This window comes from Schistocerca gregaria, chromosome 3 (assembly GCF_023897955.1).
Source record: "Schistocerca gregaria isolate iqSchGreg1 chromosome 3, iqSchGreg1.2, whole genome shotgun sequence".
Classification (NCBI taxonomy): Eukaryota; Metazoa; Arthropoda; class Insecta; order Orthoptera; family Acrididae; genus Schistocerca; species Schistocerca gregaria.
Window position 1 is genome coordinate 804,376,447 of NC_064922.1, and position 13,596 is coordinate 804,390,042.

Sequence of the window (13,596 nt, forward strand, 5' to 3'; positions counted from 1 at the left end):
CATTCCCTCATGTCTTAGCAGATGTCGTATCATCCTGTCCCATCTCCTTATCAGTGTTTTCCACATATTCCTTTCCTCTCTGATTCTCCGTAGGACCTCCTCATTCCTTATCTTCTCAGTCAACCTAATTTTCAACATTCGTCTATAGCACCACATCTCAAATGCTTAGATTCTCTTCTGTTCCGGTTTTCCCACAGTCCATGTTTCACCACCATACAATGCTGTACTCCAGATGTGCACCCTCAGAAATTTCTTCCTCAAATTAAGGCCGGTATTTGATATTAGTAGACTTCTCTTGGCCAGAAATGCCTTTTTTGCCATAGCGAGTCTGCTTTTGATGTCCTCCTTGCTCCGTCCGTCATTGGTTATTTTACTGCCTAGGTATCAGAATTCCTTAACTTCATCGACTTCGTTACCATCAATCGTGATGTTAAGTTTCTCGCTGTTCTCATTTCTACTACTTCTCATTACCTTCGTCTTTCTCCGATTTACTCTCAATCATACTGTGTACTCATTAGACTGTTCATTCCGTTCAGCAGATCATTTAATTCTTCTTCACTTTCACTCAGGATAGCAATGACATCAGTGAATCGTATCATTGATATCCTTTCACCTTGTATTTTAATTTCACTCCTGAACCTTTCTTTTATTTCCGTTATTGCTTCCTCGATGTACAGATTGAAGAGTAGGGGCGAAAGGCTACAGCCTTGTCTTACACCCTTCTTAATACGAGCACTTCGTTCTTGATCGTCCACTCTTATTATTCCCTCTTGGTTGTTGTACATATTGTATATGACCCTCTCTCCCTATAGCTTACCCCTACTTTTTTCAGAATCTTGAACAGCTTGCACCATTTTATGTTGTCGAACGCTTTTTCCAGGTCGACAAATCCTATGAACGTGTCTTGATTTTTCTTTAGCCTTGCATCCATTATTAGCTGCAACGTCACAATTGCCTCTCTCGTGCCTTTACTTTTCCTAAAGCCAAATTGATCGTCACCTAGCGCATTCTCAATTTTCTATTCCATTCTTCTGTATATTATTCTTGTCAGGAGCTTCGATGCATGAGCTGTTAAGCTGATTATGCAATAATTCTCGCACTTGTCAACTCTTGCCGTCTTCGGAATTGTGTGGATGATGCTTTTCCGAAAGTCGGATGGTATATCGCCAGACTCATATTCTATACACCAACGTGAATAGTCATTTTGTTGCCACTTCCCCTAATGATTTTAGAAATTCTGATGGAATGTTATCTATCCCTTCTGCCTTATTTGACCGTAAGTCGTCCAAAGTTCTTTTAAATTCAGATTCTAATACTGGATCTCCTATCCCTTCTAAATCGACTCCTGTTCCTTTTTTTATCAAATCAGACAAATCTTCACCCTCATAGAGGCTTTCAATGTATTCTTTCCACCTATCTGCTCTCTCCTCTGCATTTAACAGTGGAATTCCCGTTGCACTCTTAATGTTATCACCGTTGCTTTTAATGTGACCAAAGGTTGTTTTGACTTTCCTGTATGCTTAGTCTGTCCTTCCGACAATCGTATCTTTTTCGATGTCTTCACATTTTTCCTGCAGCCATTTCGTCTTAGCTTCCCTGCACTTCCTATTTATTTCCTTCCTCAGCGACTTGTATTTCTGTATTCCTGATTTTCCCAGAACATGTTTGTACCTATGTTTTCCTTCCCAACTTCTGTGATGGCCCTTTTTAGAGACGTCCATTCCTCTTCAACTGTGTTGCCTACTGCGCTATTCCTTATTGCTGTATCTATAACGTTAGAGAACTTCAAACGTATCTCGTCACTCCTTAGAACTTCCGTATCCCACTTCTTTGCATATTGATTCTTCCTGACTAATGTCTTGAACTTCAGCCTACTCTTCATCACTACTATATTGTGATCTGAGTCTATATCTGCTCCTGGGTACGCCTTACAATCCAGTATCTGATTTCGGAATCTCTGTCTGACCATGATGTAATCTAATTGAAATCTTCCTGTATCTCCCGGCCTTTTCCAAGTATGCCTCCTCCTCTTGTGATTCTTGAACAGGGTATTCGCTATAACTAGCTGAAACTTGTTACAGAATTCAATTAGTCTTTCTCCTTTTTCATTCCTTGTCCCAAGGCCATATTCTCCTGTAACCTTTTCTTCTACTCCTTCCCCTACAACTGCATTCCAGTCGCCCATGACTATTAGATTTTCATCCCCCTTTACATACTGCATTACCCTTTCAATATCCTCATACACTTTCTCTATCTGTTCATCTTCAGCTTGCGACGTCGGCATGTATACCTGAACTATCGTTGTCGGCGTTGGTCTGCTGTCGATTCTGATTAGAACAACCTGGTCTCTGAACTGTTCACAGTAACAGACCCTCTGCCCTACCTTCCTATTCATAACGAATCCTACACCAGTTATACCATTTTCTGCTGCTGTTGATATTACCCGATACTCATCTGACCAGAAATCCTTGTCTTCCTTCCACTTCACTTCACTGACCCCTACTATATCTAGATTGAGACTTTGCATTTCCGTTTTCAGATTTTCTAGTTTCCCTACCACGTTCTAGCTTCTGACATTCCACGCCCCGACTCTTAGAACATTATCCTTTCGTTGATCGTTCAATCTTTTTCTCATGGTAACCTCCCCCTTGCCAGTCCCCTCCCGGAGATCCGAATGGGGGACTATTCCGGAATCTTTTGCCAATGGAGAGATCATCATGACACTTCTTCAACTACAGGCCACATGTCCTGTGGATACATGTTACGTGTCTTTAATGCAGTGGTTTTTATTGCCTTCTGCATCCTCATGTCGATCATTGCTGATTCTTCCGCCTTTAGGGGCAATTTCCCACCCCTAGGACAAGAGAGTGCCCTGAACCTCTATCCGCTCCTCCGCCCTCTTTGACAAGGCCGTTGGCAGAATGAGGCTGACTTCTTATGCCGGAACTCTTCGGCCGCCAATGCTGATTATTTATCAAAATTTAGGCAGTGGCGGGGATTGAACCCGGGCCTGAAGACGTTTTCATTATGAATCAAAGATGCTACTCCTAGACCACGGGTGCATGGTAAGACTTATTCACAGAAGCTTTGTAAAACCACTAATTTGGTGGAAAGCGTGCTTCCCAAGGTCAACAGAAGGTGAACAAATTTTCCCAAGCGGAAAGGCATGTCAGCCCCAGGTGCGAATCCACCCATGAATTAGTGTTGAGGTTCGGTGTGCCGGCCAGCCCGTGGGTAGTTTTCGAGGCCATTTTCCATCTGCCTTGGTGAATACAGGCTGGTTCCCCTTATTCTGCCACACTTACACTATGTCAGTGACTGCTACGTAAACACTGTCTCCACGTATACGTACACCATAATTACTCTACCACGCAAACATTGGGGTTACACTTGTCTGGAATGAGAAGTTCTCGAGGAGATTCACTGGGGGCCGAACCGCACAATAACCCTGAGTTCGGTGTAGGGCGGCAGTGGGCTGAATGGACTGCTGCAACCTGTTGTTGGGCTGTGTACCACTGAGTGCTACAGTGGGGATGAAGCCTCTCTGTTGTTTCTAAGTTCAGAGTTCAATACATATATACATAGTGCCCAAGCCTCTTTGAGAAACGGCTTGGAGATAAATATTCTTTCCTTAAATCTTAAAATGTTATTTGGTATGATATGTACTTCTCACAGCTCTAAAAGAGACATTTCATAACAAACTGCAGCTCATGCAGCAGATTACTACTACACACTAGGCACTTAAAGAACTGATACAATGTATTCCCTTAAATGCAGTTAGGAAAAACAGACAGTGGTAAGTGTTTACCCCATGGCCTACAAAGGGGTTAATAAGTCACTTCATTGTCTTCAGATGAACAGTACCATTTCACTACTGAAATGCTGGTCACAATGTTAAGGCATTTCTGTGTTGCTTGCATAATGTGTAAAACACTTAACAGAAAAATAAGTCCAGAGACATGATTGTTTCACCGGTTGAGAGAGGCAAAGAACAATTCATAGTGTATGTTATTGGGGATAATCGGTGTTTAGAGCGTTCACAGTGGGACTACTACTCAGAGGCAAATATTGCAGCACACTTTTGTAAGCAGGATTTTACTATGTGTGTTTATTTTCAACTTTTTATTTTTCTGCCAAAACATTAACTTTTATTGCTTAATTAAATAAATACATTAGATAATGCTAATATGTGAGCATAACTACAGAAAGCCTTGCATGCAGCCATTCAACAGTAAAGAAGTGATGCACATAAATCATACACATATCAGTTTCAGAATATGAAATATATATCTGGAACTGTGGCTTGTGATACACACACACACACACACACACACACACACACACACACACACGGAGTTATGCAGACTAAAATCTGTTAAATCCAAATGTTAGCAAAAGGGAACAACAAGGGAAAAAAGTTTGCATCTTAAATAACAACATTGAAATAACTTTAGCAGCTTGTCTGTGCAGTTGGGGATATTGTTCTTGTTATGCCTGAATATTATCATTTCTTACTAATAACAAAAGGAGGGTCGGTATTGATTGTTGAAGTACAAATCTTTTTTGCTGTTGCTAATAAATTTCAATCACTGTGTGACCATGATCAGCGCTTGTATTGGACTTACAGATACAAGCAGTAAAATTGCAATATCTGCACATACCAATGAAGAGTAATTGTCAGACTGAACTGGGCTGGGCTAGTCAAGTTGATTTTTTTACTTGTCAGACCAAAGGTACATATGCAACTGGCCTAACCCAGCCAAGTTCTGTCTGACTAGTACTCTTCATTGGTGTGTTCAGATATTGCAGTTTTACTGCTTGTATTTGGGTCTGTAAGGCTTCAACACTACCACTGATGATGGTCATGCAGTGATTGAAATAGATTTGTAACAGAAATAAAGATTCTACTTAAATGACAAATGCTGACCCTCCTTTTGTTATTAATACTGGTGTGATTGTCATGGTGCACCCAACTCCTGATGGAGCCCTCATTAAAAACTTTTCATAAGAAAACTTAATAGCCATTTTACTGATAGATTCATTCAAGCTTGTGATCAGTGTTATTGGGAGTGCAGCTTGCATTAATGTGATGGGTTGTGGCAGGACATCCTGTTTTTATCCTTACATCCATCAAACCTGAAGTCCATTAACAGTCATGCAATGATACCTCAATGTGTAAATAAAAATTCTGATTTATTATTCACTTCTTTTAAAATGTGTATCATTTACAAATAAATGAATAATAATTGGTAGTGTTGGTCATAAAAGTTTTTCTTTAAGGTTCACTGCTATCGGATTTAAGTTACTCCCGATCTGAAGATGATCTTGATGTGGACGTGGTCCGTACTATCAGATCTTGGAGGAAGCATCGTCCCTCTATAACTATAGATGAGGTGGAAGATCATGTGCCAAAGCGCCGTAGAAAATCAAATAGGGCTATTGAGGTAAGTTGTTTATTTTCCTGCTTTACAATGTCATCAAAAAATATATTTGTATCTAATAAAGACAAAACAAGTCTTACGTATTTTTTAATTTTTTTAGTCCTTGATAATGTGAACTTTATTGCTTCTAGTGGGATAAAAAGCTTAGGAACACAAGGAAGTACGGAAAATGCAAATATTGTTCATGAAGAGTTTCATGGTAGTTTTAATGATACAGAGAATATATGAAAGGATACTCTACTACTTCAGTATATGCTTGACATGCTAGCTTTCAAGAAAGATGATGGGTCATTCCATGTCAAGTGGCCTAAATTTAGACAAGCTCCCCACTCGACCATCTTAAACTTTCATGACATTTTTGCAGGATATACATTTAGTCCTTACATGAAGCACTGCCAAATTACAGCTTCATTAGTAGTATGGTGGGGCCACTAGACACCTTTTCGTAAAGGCTCGTTTTTTGACACTGTGACTGAAATGAATAAATGATCAACTTAGTTTTACCATTGTACAGGATCTAAGAGACCTGTCATGCTAAAACTTTGTGATCCCGTTCAGCTTTTTGGGTACAACATCTTAGCTGTAAAACAAAAAGCTCAAACTATGGTAAATTCATCATAGTGTGCTATCAAAGTGGCACATACATCTCGTCATAAATTTTGTCTTCTTATTAATTCATTTGCTGAAATGTGTTATTAATAGCAATTACAGTTGATTCTACCAAGCTATAATGTCGTCCCATTCTTGTTGGTGATGGAGCTGGAATGACAGAAATAATGTGTTTGTTTGGAATCCAACAAGCATCCTGCCTAGCTGGCCAATAGAATGAATGTGCAGGTCCACTGGGGTGCAGGAAACTGACTAGACATCGTTTTCTTCCGCTGAAACTTCAGACACATTATCAATCCACCATTTTCCATCATACATACAGGCAATGTATTGGCCCCATTGCAAGCCTGTAATATTTCTTAATGATACTGTTGCTTGACTCTGGTCAACATTTGCCACAAAAAAAAAAAAAAAAAGAATTGTATCATCGGATACTCTTCTAATACAATCTATTTTTTTCATTTAATGGCACAAAATGGCGATTCTCTCTTGTTCCTGATACTGTGCGGCCATTTTTTGAACCTTGCTTCCTGCTCCATTTTTAATGTTTCAATTTCTCTCTCTCTCTCTCTCTCTCTCTCTCTCTCTCTCTCTCTCTCTCTCTCTATCTAATGAATTGGATTCCTCTGACATTCTTTGTACAGTATTTAAACTAATCAGTTTGTGTCAAAATTTGGTCCTCAGTTGGTCTTTGGAGGCTTGCTCTTGCTGCCATACACTTTACAGTTCCTCCAATTCCATCACATGGAGAGTTTCCATGGCTTGTAGCAACAAAGTTCCATTCAGCTGGGATTCCAAAGTCATTTTGATTGTGGCAGCGATTCAGAAAAATTTGAATTTTTTGTACTGCATTGCAGACCCATCACTGAAGTAGTAAATGTGTGTGATTTTTCCAAGGAGACACTTTAGATCTTCTATTAATTTCACTATAAAAGCATGTACAGTGATCGCATCATGTTTCAGGCTGTCGCTTATTAAACAGTAGCTGATGCTCTTGATGTCAAAGTTATTTCTGAAGTACACAACACATGGATGTAAAGGTGCTAGGCTGTTATTCCAAAGCCTTGAGCTGCATCCTGGTCAACGAAGGAAGTTTTCAGCTAAGTCCATTAATATGATCAGTTCAGTTAGCTTACAGCTTTCTTTTATCCATTTTAGGTGCTTGATCTGGTGATTTGCAACATAATAATAAAGTTTGTCAATTTTTGAAATCAAATCTTCAATAAAATCCTTGGTGGTCATCTGCTTGGTTTCTAATGTATCTCTATCAGTGTGCACCCACTGTTTGAATTCTGTGGTGGCATCTGGATCACTGCCTTCAAAACTACTTTCTAAAAACTGTTCCAGTAGTTCTTTCCTTGGACAGGTTTCACAGCAATTGAGCATGTAGTCTTTGGATTCCTAATCACACTGATTTAGTAGTCAGACTCTTATAATCTTCTTTAATTGGAGTGCTTGCAAGCATCAGTTTCACATTTTGGTGTAAAATGCTAATACAGACTGAGTTGGTTCCTGCAGCACCCACAGTGATGCACCATTTTGACCTCAGTTCGCAAAATTTGGAAAATCCAATTTCAGACCCATGATGAAGTCCATATGCGGCAAACATTTCTTACAAATTATTCACAAGAAGGTATTTTTGCATCAAAACTTTCTTCCCTTCTTTTCTAATTGATACTGTCTTTTTTACCTGGACAAATTTGGCTAAATTATTCATTCTAAAAAAGTGTTACCACTCTTTCTTTTACGGCATCTGGTATCTTCTTGCCACACACGTTCTTTAGCAGAGCTAATATCCCATTTTCTGCCTGTAACTTCCTAGCTGCTTTTACCATCCCCTCCTAAACACCAAATTGTTGCATTTTCTCTTTTATAGTCCAGCTTTGTGGTACTAATGTCAGTATTTGCAATTTTCCACGCTGCCTTGACAATTGCAACTTCTCTTTCAATTCTTTAGCCAGCTGCTTATAATCTTCACAGTCAGGACATGTCTTGCTTGTACTAGGTGTCTGAAAATCTTTTGGTGTGAATCCTCCAGCAGCATCAAGTCATTCACAATTGCCCCTTGGGCATGGGTGTGTGAGATGTTCTTAGGTTAGTTAGGTTTAAGTAGTTCTAATTTCTAGGGGACTGATGACTTCAGAAGTTAAGTCCCATAGTGCTCGGAGCCATTTGAAACATTTAGTGTATTTATCACTTGGTCTCCCTCTACGATTTTTACCCTCCATGCTGCCCTCCAATACTATACTAAATTGGTGATCTCTTCATGCCTCAGAACATGTCCTACCAACCAATCCCTTCTTCTGGTCAAGTTGTGCCACAAACTTCTCTTCTCCCCAATCCTATTCAATACTTCCTCATTAGTTAGGTGATCTACCCATCTAATCTCCAACATTCTTCTGTAGCACCACATTTCAAAAGCTTCGGTTCTCTTCTTGTCCAAACTATTTGTCGTCCAGGTTTCACTTCCATACATTGCCACACTCCATAAAAATACTTTCAGAAACGACTTCTTGACACTTAAATCTATACTCACTTTCCTTGGCATTGCCAGTCTACAGTTTATATCCTCTCTACTTCGACCATAATCAGTTATTTTGCTCCCCAAATAGCAAAACTCCTTTACTACTTTAAGTGTCACATTTCCTAATCTAATTCCCTCAGCATCACTAGACTTAATTCGACTACATTCCATTATCCTCGTTTTGCTTTTGTTGATGTTCATCTTATACCCTCCTTTCAAGACACTGTCCATTCCGTTCAACTGCTCTTCCAGGTCCTTTGCTGTCTCTGACAGAATTAAATGTCATCGTCGAACCTCAGTTTTTATTTCTTCTCCATAGATTTTAATTCCTACTCCGAACTTTTCTTTTGTTTCCTTTACTGCTTGCTCAATATACGGATTGAATAGCATTGGGGATAAGCTACAACCCTGTCTCACTCCCTTCCTTACCACTGCTTCCATTTCATGCCCCCCTTGTCTCTTACAACTGCCATCTGATTTCTGTACAAATTCTAAATAGCCTTTCACTCTCTGTATTTTACCCATGCCAAGTTCAGAATTTGAAACAGAGTATTCCAGTCAACATAGTCAAAAGCTTTCTCTAAGTCAACAAATGCTAGAAACATAGGTTTGCCTTTCCTTAATCTTTCTTCTAAGATAAGTCGTAGGGTGAGTATTGCCTCACATGTTCCAACATTTCTACAGAATCCAAACCAGTCTTCCCCAAGGTCGGCTTCTACCAAATTTTCCATTCGTCTGTAAAGAATTAGTGTCAGTATTTTGCAGCCGTGGCTTATTAAACTGATAGTTAGGTAATTTTCACATATGTCAACACCTGCTTTCCTTGGGATTGGAATAGTTCTGTTCTTCTTGAAGTCTGTGGGTATTTGCCTGTCTCGTACATCTTGCTCAGTAGGTGGTAGAGTTTGTCAGGGCTACCAGAAGTTCTAATGGAATGTTGTGTACTCCCGGGGCCTTGTTTCGGCTCAGGCCTTTCAGTGCTCTGTCAAACTCTTCACGCAGTATCATACCTCTTCCATTTCCATAATATTGTCTTAAAGTACGTCACCCTTGTACAGACCCTCTATATAGACCTACTCCTTCCACCTTTCTGCTTTCCCTTCTTTGCTTAGAACTGGGTTTCCATCTGAGCCGTTGATATTCATACAAGTGGTTTTCTTTTCTCCAATGGTCTCTTAAATTTTCCTGTAGGCAGTATCTATCTTACCCCTAGTGAGGTAAGCCTTTACGTCCTTAAATTTGTCCTCTAGCCAAGCCTTCTTATCCATTTTACACTTCCTGTTGATCTCATTTTTGACATGTTTGTATTCCTTTTTGCCTGCTTCATTCACTGCATTTCTATATTTTCTCTTTTCATCAATTAAATTCAATATATCTTCTATTACCCAAGGATTTCTAGTAGTCCTCGTCTTTTTACCTACTTGATCCTCTGCTACCTTCACTATTTCATCCCTCAAAGCTATCCATTCTTCTCCTACTGTGTTTCTTTCCCCTATTCTTGTCAATTGTTACCTAATTCTCTCCCTGAAACATTCTACAGCCTCTGGTTCTGTCATTTTATTCAGATCCCAACTCGCATCACATCTCCATTCCCACTTTTTTGCAGTTTCTTCAGTTTTAATTGACAGTTCATAACCAATAGATTGTGGTCAGAGTCCACATCTGCCCCTGGAAATATCTTAAAATTTAAAACCTGGTTCCTAAATCTCTGTCTTACCATTACATAATCTATCTGAAACCTTCGGGTATCTCCAGGCCTCTTCCATGTAGACAACCTTCTTTCATGATTCTTGAACCAAGTGTTAGCTATGATTAAGTTATGCTCTGTGCAGAATTCTACCAGGCGGCTTCCTCTCTCATTTCTTACCCCTAATCCATATTCACGTTCTACGTTTTCTTCTTTTCCTTTTCCTGCTACCGAATTCCAGTCACCCATGACTATTAAATTTTCGGCTGCCTTCACTATATGAATAATTTCTTTTATTTCTTCATACATTTCATCAATCTCTTCGTTTTCTGCAAGGTAATTGGCATATGAACTTGTACTACAGTGGTAGGGATGTGCTTCGTGTCTATCTTGGCCACAATAATGCGTTCACGATGCTGTTTGTAGTAGCTTACCCACACTCCTATTTTTTAATTCATTCTCATACCTACTCCTGCATTACCCCTATTTGATTTTTGTATTTATAACCCTGTGTTCACCTGACCAAAAGTCTTGTTGCTCCTACCACCGAACTTCACTAATTCCCACTATATCTAACTTTAACCTATCCATTTCCCTTTTTAAATTTTCTAACCTACCTGCCCAATTAAGAGATCTGACATTCCACGCTCCGATCCATAGAACGCCAGTTTTCTTTCTCTTGATAACAATGTCCGGAGTAGTTCCTGCTCGGAAATCCGAATGGGGGACTATTTTCCCTCCGGAATATTTTACCCAAGAGGACGCCATCATCATTTAACCATACAGTAAAGCTGCATCCCCTCAGGAAAAATTACAGCTTCAGTTTCCCCTTGCTTTCAGCTGTTCGCAGTACCAGCACAGAAAGGCTGTTTTGGTTAGTGTTAAAAGGCCAGATCAGTTGTTCGTCCAGACTGTTGGGCCCTGCAACTACTGGAAAGGCTGCTGCCCCTCTTCAGGAACCACACGTTTGTCTGGCCTCTAAACCCCTCCGTTGCAGTTCGCACACGTGTGTGTGTGTGTGTGTGTGTGTGTGTGTGTGTGTGTGTGTGTGTGTATACCTGTCTGTTTTTTCCCCTAAGGTAAGTCTTTCCGCTCCCGGGATTGGAATGGCTCCTTACCCTCTCCCTTAAAACCCACATCCTTTAGTCTTTCCCTCTCCTTCCCTCTTTCCTGAAAAAGCAACCGTTGGTTGCGAAAGCTTGAATTTTGTGTGTAGGTTTGTGTTTGTTTGTGTATCTATCGACCTGCCAATGCTTTTATTTGGTAAGTCACATCAACTTTGTTTTTAGGTATATTTTTCCCACGTGGAATGTTTCCCTCTATTATATTCATCATAATCTGGATGCCACTTGCAGAGCTTTATGACATGCTGACAGGTTGCAGATAACTAAAGTATCAGCTTCAGAAAGTTATACTTTCAGTAGATACAAGGCAATGAAGTATAGTCAAAATTTGGTACGACAAGATTTATGAGCCACTTTGATAGCACACTATGATGAATTTACCATAGTTTGATTTTTTGAAATGCAACTAAGCTATTGTACCCTAAAAGTTGAACAGGATCACAAAGTTTCAGCACAACTGGTCTCTTAGATCCTGAATAATGGTAAAAAAAGTTGATCATTTATTCATTTCAGTCGCAATGTCAAAAAAATGTGGCTTTACAAAAAGGGGTCTAGTAACCCCACCATACTACTTACGAGGTTTTAATATGGCAGTGCTTCATGTAAGGTCTGTAAGTACATCCTGTAAAAATTTCATCGAAATTGGAGATGGTAAAGTGGGGACCGTTAGGCCACTTCACTCGGAATGACCCAGATGGCAGCTTAGGCCACAGAGTTTATTGAAAACTCGCGCACACAGACCGTTATCTATGCTGGAATTTGAATCACTTCCAATGGACAACAAAAGTGATGCATCAAAAGAACATTGGCAGATAGAGTAAGGAATGAAACTTTCTGGCAGATTAAAACTGTGTGCCCGACCGAGACTCGAACTCGGGACCTTTGCCTTTCGCGGGCAAGTGCTCTACCAACTGAGCTACCGAAGCACGACTCGCGCCCGGTACTCACAGCTTTACTTCTGCCAGTATCCGTCTCCTACCTTCCAAACTTTACAGAAGCTCTTCTGCGAACCATGCAGAACTAGCACTCCTGAAAGAAAGGATGCTGCGGAAAGATGGCTTAGCCACAGCCTGGGGGATGTTTCCAGAATGAGAGTTCGAGTCTCGGTCGGGCACACAGTTTTAATCTGCCAGGAAGTTTCATATTAGCGCACACTCCGCTGCAGAGTGAAAATCTCATTCTAGAGTAAGGAATGTCTGCAAACCATAGCTGCTTGACACTGTATTAAAATACCTCACGAATTCGTTGCTCAAGACTGGTTATTGGTCTGCTGATGTAAAAGAAACATTAGGCCACCACAAAAATCATAGTAGTGCTCAAGTTATGTGAAATGGAAAGTTTTTCTGCATTTTATTAAGAACATTGCTGACCACATAAAAAGATTTTTGACAAAGCGGTAATCGACAGATCCACCCGGAAAATACAGCGTCACCAAAAATTGGCCAAGGTTGCTTGCAAACTGCTTGGGGAGGGAGAGGGAGGAGGAATTAACAGGCTTCCGTGTAGTTGTGGGGTCGTGTTTGAGGGTACAACGAAAAGAATAGTAAAAAAAAAAAAAAAAAAAAAAAAAAACAACTAGGGAAACACAGTGACAATTAAAGAAAGGGGAGATTGACAGATTAGCTTTTGCAGAAAGTGTCTTGCAGACAGGAGACCACCACATCCATTTTGATAGAAGTACTGACAGCCACAAGTGGATACCATGAAACGCTATATTGAGAGGCCTTACACATTGTAAAACACCCCATAATTTCAATATGAAGGACAGTATGAAATTGAGACATCTGGATCCTGGTGCTGAAGATGTGTTTTAGTTGCCCACCATGTAGCAATAACAACAGTGGACATTGTCAACTGATAATGCCCAATTGTGCTCGGTTATTCAAAGCAGGTGACCTCATACAGCTGCACGGGTGCACATGTAAATGGAATTTAGCTGCAGTCAGCAGCCAGGGTTTGAATTAGATGCTATGATCCTCCTTGCAAATATCGTCCATAGATAGGACAAAATGTTGGGTTTTTATACGAAATATGTTCGACCATGGTGTAATAGCCAATAATAGTTCATTAACCGTGACTTTCGTAATTCAGTAACTTAAAAAGATGTTTCTTAATTTATTTCATTGTGTGATTCGTTAATGGCAAGGGGACTGCCAGCCCAACTCCTTGCCACCCCCCAACCCTCCGAGCTCTCAATCAAAGGAAGAAATA

General features: G+C 40.1%; 1 protein-coding gene across 1 annotated transcript in view; it reads left to right on the plus strand.

The window, feature by feature from the left end:
* LOC126354368 (rac GTPase-activating protein 1) overlaps positions 1-13,596 on the plus strand; it is a 139,127-nt gene that overhangs the window by 17,750 nt on the left and 107,781 nt on the right. Inside the window, exon 4 of the mRNA XM_050003951.1 lies at positions 5,281-5,444. Coding sequence (XP_049859908.1) covers positions 5,281-5,444 — 164 coding nt within the window. The remainder of the gene's footprint in view (positions 1-5,280; positions 5,445-13,596) is intronic.